General features: G+C 39.4%; 1 protein-coding gene across 1 annotated transcript in view; it reads left to right on the forward strand.

The window, feature by feature from the left end:
• PREX2 (phosphatidylinositol-3,4,5-trisphosphate dependent Rac exchange factor 2) overlaps window positions 1–9,588 on the forward strand; it is a 161,527-nt gene that overhangs the window by 80,155 nt on the left and 71,784 nt on the right. Inside the window, exons 18-20 of the mRNA XM_057363910.1 lie at window positions 392–540; window positions 4,990–5,075; window positions 7,360–7,496. Coding sequence (XP_057219893.1) covers window positions 392–540; window positions 4,990–5,075; window positions 7,360–7,496 — 372 coding nt within the window. The remainder of the gene's footprint in view (window positions 1–391; window positions 541–4,989; window positions 5,076–7,359; window positions 7,497–9,588) is intronic.

The following is a 9,588-nucleotide window of genomic DNA, read 5'->3' on the forward strand; positions in this document are numbered from 1 at the left end:
CAGRTCTTTCTTTATGAGAAGAAACTTCAAGTCCTTTGAAAAATGATGGATGAGCGAATTAAGTGCTGTCATAAAATAAATGGCTCAATCAGAACTGTTGTGTTAATTACTAAAAGATTAACGGATACTGTAATGCTGTCATAAAATCTTGATTAAGACTAGRTCTTGTATTTAGCTGTCTTCAGAATGAGTGTTTACTGTTCACATGAATTTAACCAGTTTTAGAAGCATTTTACGGTAGAAGTCCCTTGTGTGTAGTATGTGAAGGAGTCATTAAGAATGTAAAGAAAATGTGAATGTCATTTTTTCTGTTGGGGTTGCATGCCAGCACAAGAAAACATGTTAGTGGTTGTAAAAAACAAACATATACACAACTGATGTTATTTTCTAGATGGCAGGCTTGGAAGTTGGGAAGAAAATCTTTGCCATTAATGGTGACCTGGTTTTTCTGCGACCCTTCAGTGAAGTGGATTGCTTCCTGAAAGCCTGTTTAAACAGCAGAAAGCCCCTGCGGGTTCTTGTGAGCACTAAACCACGGGAGTAAGTTATCATTCCTTGGGGGAAATTTTACAAACARTTGAAGTGAATTTTAAGACCAGTGGAACTTCAGAGAGCACTACTGTAAAGTTATTCAAAATGATATATTTAGCTGACTTTGCAAAGTCAAACTATTTGATTTGCTTTGATTTTTTTTTTTTTTTATTGTATTTGTGAGTCAGCAAAACAATCCCATTCAGCTCTGCTGCTTTAAACCCATGCAGGTACTGCAAGTTTAAATGAAGTTTCCTTGTYTGTATGGACTGTTTTGATCACTTATCTCTTGCTGTGTGTATTAAACAAATTCCTGTGTCTGGGGATCAGTCACTGCTTTGGCACAGTCAGACTCTGTGGTCTCATGGGCCCCTTCAGCTTGTGTGCTGGCTGTGTAAACAGCAGGATGAAATAAACAGCTCCTCATCTTTATGTAGCAGATGCATTTCTGTGCACAGTTTTGACCATTCCTGCTTAAAAACAGATTTTGTTATGTAAAAGAAATAAAGTGAAACTTTAATGGATGGGTTCAGTAAATATGTAAATGAGCAGAAGTATATTACTAAAGTTAATGCAGTTTTTGCTGGGTTATACATAATGAAGAAGAAGGAGACTAAGAAAAACTGGTCAGGAGTAATTTTAATCAAAATTTGCAGAATAAAGAGGTGCCATCCTCTGTTGCCATATACCAAACGCAGCGTGCCTCAGTCAGACTTGGCTCTGGTTAAGTGGTCGACTTAAAACCATAAAAAAAAATCTCACAAACCACAGGGWTATAGAAAGCATTGAAGGAATATCTTGGCCTTTCTTTAATGTACATCTTGGTTTAATTTCTGACTCAAGTTGGGGTGAATTTCAAGGTTGAGAGAGGTGTTCTACTGAATGAAGAGTTCCCAGGAGTCAAATTTGTCTCTGAGTGCTCCCTGCTTTTTGTCAGGAGCTGCTGCTAGCATGACTGAGTGGACAGAAGACAGTTCTCTTGTGAATTCTGAGCCTAAACTGCCAGTGATGGTCTTTCATAGTTCATTAGCATGTTCAAAAAGCAGTTTCACATGCAACCATATAGATGGTATCAATGCTAGTTAATATATGAGTATGTAAAGTGTTGTTATACTTAGCAAAACATTTCAAACGAAAACTTATAAATCTAAAGAATTATAGTATTTTAAAAAAGTATAGACTTCAGTGAATTTTGTATCTCACCTCTGATGATAATCATSTCCAAATGCTTAACATTATGTATACTAGAAAAAAAGAACAAACYGAAGTACAAGAAATTATGCAGTTCTGTTATTCAAAACTGCTTTTAAATCAAGTTTGTTACAGTCCAAATGTATTTTAAAATCACTTTTCAGCATCAATATGAATTTGTTTGCTTTTGCAATGGCAAATGGATTTTGGGGCAAAGATCTCTGAAAAAATAACAGAGCTGACTCTGGCTGGAAAGGCTGCAAAGTTAAATCAGTRCACTGTTATGCATGACCTAACTAGCTCTGATAAGGGCTAGTGCAGCTGTGTTGCTTTTTCTAGACCCTGAGCCGATATCATGAGGGTATGCCAGCATACTTTGGGAGAGCTTGGGGCTTAATTTTCAGGAGTAGATGTGAATTTTGATTCTCAGATMTGTGTTTTTGTTGGTTAGGTCTGTCAGCAGGYTTARTACTCTTGTCCTTAGACCAAGCAGRAGTGCAGCACARTGTGCTTGCAAATCATGCAAACAGCAGTAGATGATTCTTGCTATGCCAGTCTCCTCTTTCGGTAGCTGCTCAGAAAAACTCCAACAAAACATTATTTCAAGAAAATGCAGCAAGTAGAASCACAGGTTGCTGCAAGTTTGCTGCTGCCTCTTTGTGAGGCTGGGACTGACAAAGAGTTATTTTACAGAAGGTGTGCTGTGTCCCCAGGTGAAGCAGATACAGGAAGGAGAGAACAGGCTATGCAGTGTTCAGGTGAATGAGAAGGAGAGAGACCGATTGTTTTCAGCAATGCTACAGTCTCAGACTCCCAGGAGCCTTGAACCTCCATTGARGTGAAGAAGCAGATGGACTCAGAACCCTGCAGGGTGATTATTCAGGGRCTGTTAGCCAAGAGTGTGTGAGAGATGAAGGCTGGAAGCATGTCACAGCACATACTAGGAAGAAGGTTCCTCCTCCTTCTCTGAATTTGACAAGTGGCACTGTCACCCTCTGCAGCAGGTGTGGGGCTCTGGCTCTAAAAAAACCAAACAACTGATGAAGGTGTGTGAAGATCCTGCTGGGATGGTGGGGCCTCCTCAAACACCACCTGCACCCTGCATCAAGACCTCCTCTGTCAACAGGAAAAGARGGGTGGTTGTAACAGGAGACTCCCTTCCAAGGGGAACAGAGAGTCCGAAATGCAGACCAGACGCAGCTCACGGGGAAGCCCTGCTGTCACCCAGGGCTTGGATAAGGGACATTACTGGAAAACAGTCCAGTCCACCAAGGCCCTCTGATTACTGTCCACTGCTGGTTGTTCAACCTGGCAGTGACAAAATAAAAAAAAAGACAAATCTGAGGGTGATCAAAAAAGAGTTCAGGGCTCTGGGGCAATTGGTACAGAGATCAGAACCCCAGGTGGTGATTTCACTGATTCTTCTGTTAACAAGGAATAATATTGATGGGAATAGGCAGATCTGTCAGGTCAATGCATGGCTCTGAGGCTGGTGTCAGTGGAAAAATTTTGTTTSTTGACCATGGGATGATCTACTCAGCACCTTGTCTGCTGACACACGACAGGATTTGCTGTTTCAGAGTGAAAATGTTTTGCAATGCTGCAGTCCATCAGTGCTGGTCAATTTTTAAATCACCTCCTAAGGGCACAGGAGCAGGTAATTCCCAAATGTTGGAAGTCAAGCAGGGAAGGCATAAGACCAGCTGGTTGAACAGGAATCTTCTCTTCAAAATACAGTGAAAAAGGAAGGTGTATGTCCAATGGAAGCGAGGTCAAGTGACATGGGAAGAATACAGAGATGCTGCTCACCACTGCAGGGGAGAAAATTCATATAGCCAAAGAKCAGTTGAAGTTGAAGCTGGTCAGAAATGTGGGGGGTGATAAAAAGAGTTTTTTTCAAATACATTAATGGCAATAGATGTGTAAAAATAACATTGACCCATTTCAGGATGAGGATGGTCACCTCACAAACAGGGACAGAGACAATGCAGAGGTGCTCAGTTTCTTCTTCTCCCTCATCTTCAACATGGATGATGGGCCAAAAGGATCTCAGTGCCCTGAGCTGGAGGAACATGACAGCAAGAATGATCACCTTCCAGCCAGCCCTGAAACTCTGTGAGATCTGCTGCTTCAGTTGGATCCCTACAAATCTGTGGGGTCTGATGGGATTCATCCAAGTATCCTCAGAGAGCTGGCAGGTGTAAATCCAAAGCCTCTTTTGATGATTTTTGAGCTGTCTTGGGAATATGAGGAGATCTCAGCTGATTGGAAGCTGGCAAATGTCCCAATTTTCAAGAAGGGCAAGAAAGAGAACCTGAAAAACTACAGGCCTGTCAGTCTCACTTCAGTGCCTGGTAAACGGAGAAGGTTATTGTAGGAGGTATTGAAAAACACCTGAGAGACAACGTGGTCATTGGTCACAGCCAGCACGGCTTCCGGAGAGCAAAGTCCTGCTTATCAAACCCAAATTCCTTCTATGACAGGGTAACTCAAACCCTAATTCCTTCTATGACAGGGTAATTCATTGCAGTCTGCAACTTCATCATGAGGGGAAGAGGGGCAGACACTGATCTCTTCTCTGTGGTGACAGTGACAGGATTCAAGGCCTGTAGCTCAGGGGARGTTTAGGACATTAGAAAAAGGTTTTTCACCCAGAGGTGGTTGAGTGCTGGAACAGCTCCYCAGGGAGGTCACAGCACCAGCCTGGCAGAGTTCAGGAAGCRTTTGGAYRATGCTCTRGGGYAMAGGGTGGGACCCTTRGGGCTGTGCTGTGCAGTCCTGGAGTTGGAGTTTGATCCTTGTGGGTCCCTGCTAACTCAGCATATTTTGTGATTATGTGAAATTGCAATATGAATCTAGGCTTTGCAGTCTTCTGCAGCTTGTCTGACCAGGCCTGTTGTGATCTCTGTTCCCCAGGCTCGCTCCTCTTGTCTGGAAGAGACTGCCTGCCCTCCCAGGGCTTTCAGKGCTGCTGTGCTATGGCAACTTACCCAAATACCAGTCCTTTTGGGAGGAATTTTAAAGCTATRGTGATGTTTTGATTATAATCAGCATATTGAATTTCCCTGTGAAATGGGTTGTTTGTGCTGTGTCAGCTTGTTCTTATTTCTGATGTCAGTGGTGCACAGTATCTGGAATATGAATGGTGCGAAATCTGAAACTGAATTGAATTAAAGGGTGGAGTTTTGCACCCTTGTAACCTACATGCTGCTGAATAACAAAATGCTGCCTTTTGCTACATTCATATTGAATCTTTGCTTGCATCAGGACAGTGAAGATTCCTGACTCTGCAGATGGACTTGGATTCCAAATCCGGGGCTTTGGYCCATCTGTTGTCCATGCTGTTGGGAGAGGTAAGCCATAAGAGCTGTCAGTGGTACTGGTAAATACACATTAACATCTAAATGACTTGATTGAGGTAAATCGAAAATAGGTCCATAATCCACCTTAGAGTTTTATTTTCCCCAAAGTAAAAAAAAAAAATATTAAGTAAACCCACATACAATTATTTTGTGTTCATGTACTCTGTAAGCTTTGGATACATCTTCCAACTTTTTTTTTTTTTTTTTTTTTCAAATATATTTATACCAACATAGGAAAGTTAAGTTAAAGCTGTGCATTCTTTACATGTTACGGAATAGCTAAGGGATGCAAAATCACTTTGTCCAGTGATGGCTTTTGGGAACCTGTGTGCTAATTTCTTAGGTGACTGTGTGGTTCTACAGTGTTCAGAAAACATTTTACAAGGAACTGAGTTTTTTGCAATTTTTTTCAAGAGCATTAGTGACTTAGTCTGTCTTAGTAACTACAGGTRTTTCATGTAAATTCTATTTTGTCCATTTTGAGATGTGTTTGTGCTTGCTATGCTAGCTCAATGTTTTTGACCATTGCACTTGCGATAAAAGAAGTTGAAGCATCCTTTCTTGCTGTCTCATATTTTTGATGGTAGAGCAAGCTAACTGTGTTTTCAGCTATTGTGGGACCGTTATACTGTCTTTATAACTGAGGAATCAAAAGCCTCCTGCCTTTATAACTGAGGAATCAAAAGCCAACTGATCTGCAAAGCAGACAGATTTGAGCAGAGTTTGATGACTTTTTTTCTAGGCCATGGTGCCAGAAATTAGATTTTCAAGAAAAAGACTAATAAACTACAGACTTAGTGGCTGTGATAATTATTTCTGCACCTGGATCTCAATTCAACTGCCTATCATTATTCATTAAGCACATACTTTATTCCAATTAGCCTCAACAATTTGCAAGTGCTTGCTTGTGTGGTTTGCTAAACCTACAAGATTTTAAGCATATGCTTAAATACTTTGCTGAATTGGGACCTTGGGGTTTTCTGAAGAGAGTTTTCTTTTTTCTTATTTTTTTTTTTTAGAGCGAGATATTAATAAGGTCTATTTATATGTTTATTTTTAAGTCTTTTTGGGGCAAGGGGAGATTGCAATAGCTGGTAATGGTGTAATTTCCAATTACTTTCTTTTACATTAGATTTTAAAAGCAGCTTTAATAGTGATAATTCCTAAAATGAGGGAGGCTCATGTATATTCTGTAAGTTATTTCCTTATCAAATATGCTCAACTGACAAGTCATGAAGTCGTGACAAGCCTTCCTGTTTGTCAGCCCTGCAAATTCAGTCTAGCCTTGTCTTTCATAGCAGCTAGGTTCTGCACCCCAGCCTGGCAGTCTCTAGGCAATAGATTTTTACTTCTTTGCCACCTCTGTGGCAGTATCAAGAGAGACGTAAGGAGGCAGATGTTCAGGTAGCTGGAACTAAGGTCATCCTCCAGCAGGCTGTCTTTCAGGAGTGAGTTTGAGTCACACTGARAAGACCTGGAGACAGCTGCTATTTTTGTAGTGCCTATTCAGTGACTAGATTTTCCCAAGATGGTTATTTCATTGTGAAAATAAGTCACTGAACCAAATATTTCATGTTGCTGAAAGATAATGGTTTTTTTTGGTATCATGTTGGGTTCCCCTATCCCACCCTCTGATAATTTAATTTGAGATATTYTACTTAGTTATCTTTGAGTATTTTGATTTAAAATTGTAAGGCCCTCTGCTATAATTGTGTTGGTAGGGAAGCTGAAAATAAGAACAAAGTCTTTGGAAATGTCTTTGGAATGTTCATATTTCCCTTCATGTTTAACATGATGCTCTAGCATGCTCTTATACTTCTTTTCTTATTGCCAGAAAGCCTCTGTTTTGTATGTAAAATTTAAACACCTGAATTAAACTAGAAGCTCATAAGCTTGGGTCATATGAAAGTAGTCTTAAGTTTTAATTAGTGACCTAGAAATTAGAGTCATTTWAACTTTTTAAAGTCCTTTACTTTGAGATGAATTTTCTACATTTTCATATTGCTAGTCAATGTTTGTTGCTTTATAAAGCAGCCTTTACCAGACAATTGTCTRGTCTCTTGTTATGGAAGCATCTGCTGGCGAACACCATTTTCTTGGAGTCCAGCTTGTCTACAGAAGTACTCTGTGGTCAGGGGAAGTATGTAAGAGTCAGTCAGACTGGGTTGTGATTTAAAAAGAAAAAAAAAAAGTTTTGGACTTTTTTTGGACTGTAAACTTGAAARGAGATGTTTAGAAAAAGAAGTCTGTTAACTATGTGGGTTTTTATTAATAGGAACAGTGGCAGCTGCGGCGGGTCTCCACCCTGGCCAGTGCATATTCAAAGTGAATGGAATTAATGTCAGCAAAGAGACTCATGCAAGTGTTATTGCTCATGTCACAGCCTGCAGGAAGTACAGGCGGCCAATGCAGGTATGTCTCATTTACAGCCCTTGCATATTTTATTCTAGGTTTCTCTTTTTGGTCAAAGTAAACAGTGTGGTGTTTATCTCTGTGCACATATCTGTTGTATTTGGGTGGGATGAGAGGGAAGGAGTGGTGCATAAAACTCAAGTGAAGCCAATTGAAATATAAGAGCTGGAGATTGCTCAATRTATTGGTGGTGTTCAAGATCTGCTGTTAATTTTTGCACTGAAATAAATATCATAGAAACTTTTTATATGGTCTTTTTTAAAGAGTTTCAAGAATTTCTGCATTCCTATGCAGAAAGCATTATGAGGTATATTCTCATCTTGATGGGTAACATAGCTGGCTGCCTGCTCAGCAGCAGGAGAATGAAATGCRTAAAACCAATCTTCTTCCAGAGTTTTGTTGCACTTCAGTACACAGAGTGCACATTTTCCTTCCATAAAAGTCTGAGTTCCCATTGCATTCCAATCTTGAGAATAAGCATATATTCGAGGACTCAAAATTTCCTTTTTTTTTTAATGCAAGCAAATTTTGCTATCTTTTTCATATTAGYTGAGGAGAAAATCTCAGGCTTCCAAGACACAAATTTAAGGAAGAAAAACAAACCAAGTTGGATTCTGTAATGGATTTTTCCAATTCCCTGCAAATTTTTCATGTACTGTGAACCAGTGTCATTAATTAACTTCACAAACTCTTCAAGTCCTTGTTTACTGAGGAGAAAAATCCAATTAAAATCAAGAGTTGGATCCTTCTCTCACACCTACTGCGTAGTTATAAGAATTATGTAGTTAGAGCTGTGTCATATAAATACTGTCTTTATGTAAATGTTCTCTGGATGTTTGTGTTTAAATGATAATACAGAACTAAAACTGTTACGCAGCGTATCAAGGTCAAGCTGACCTCTTCTTTAAAGGAAGATGGACTCCAATAAAGAGAAGATATCTTGTGCACTAGTAGCAAAACTGGCTAGAATAAAAGATAAATTAAATTCTTGATAGGAGTTGTGTTCTCTCTGTGTTTAACTAAAGACTTCCTATGGATATTAGTGATATCCAAAGAGACTTGATTAATATTGCCTTCACCTGAGGAATTACTTTGGGTTTTTTAAAATCCACTTGTATAATAACCTGAGTTTCTTTCCTATACATAGTATTTTTTTCAGTTTTAAAAATTASCTGATCATAATTCAGCAAATCACAGATAACTGAAGTTCCCCAGACTGATGAGAARAGCTTCATTTAGGTTGCAGTGTTACCAAAAACAGTGGAAGAATTGTCTAGACTCAAGTAAATGGTAGTATTCCCACTGGTACCTAGACAGCTAAAATTTCATTTCCTATTCAGAAATGTGGGGTTTTTTATTATTAGGAAAATTATGGATTTCTCCTGTTTTGTAAGTACAGTGCATTAGCCTATCATTTAATTACCAGGAGTATTGCATTACCTCTCCTGTGGTTTCCAATTGCATAATTGAAAGGGGATCTTTTTCTGTTTCTTATATCTTCTACATCTCAGAGTAAGGAGTCTTCCTAGTTGCCTGGAGCATGAAGCTTCATTTCAGATTCTTTCAGTGGATGGCTATGTAACTTCTGTTGGACAATGTTTATCTTTTGTCTCGTCTGTATAAAGAAAATTGAGACCAGATTTTACTTCTTGGAATTACAAATTTCTCTGCAGTGATACTAATCATGATGTGACAGATTTATGCTTGGTTTGTTCTCCTGCAGTGATTCTGAAGAACATTGCTCCAAGTCATATTGCATTAGATTGGTAATCTTTTGAAAAGGGACCTCCAGTTTAAGCAGTTAGTGTTCCTTATTAGAGATTGGTGTGGCAGTTTTAATGCTGCTGAACAAGCCTGTAGGAATCCATAAATAAACATCAGGCTTTCAGGTGTACCTGCGAAGAAGTGTGGGTTTCAGAAGTGTTCCTGTGGATCAGCTTCTGCCCAGGTGTCCTCCAGCAAACAACACAGAGCTCTGAAAGTTAATCTTTCTTACTAAAATATTTGGTGCCATCGAGTGAAAAGGAAGGCATGGATGAATCTGGGAAACCTGGACAAACCGTGCCAATGGGATAAAGATAGAAGCTGAATG

Source organism: Malurus melanocephalus, unplaced genomic scaffold (assembly GCF_030028575.1).
Source record: "Malurus melanocephalus ecotype Western Australia unplaced genomic scaffold, MMel_1.1 scaffold_32, whole genome shotgun sequence".
Taxonomy (NCBI): Eukaryota; Metazoa; Chordata; class Aves; order Passeriformes; family Maluridae; genus Malurus; species Malurus melanocephalus.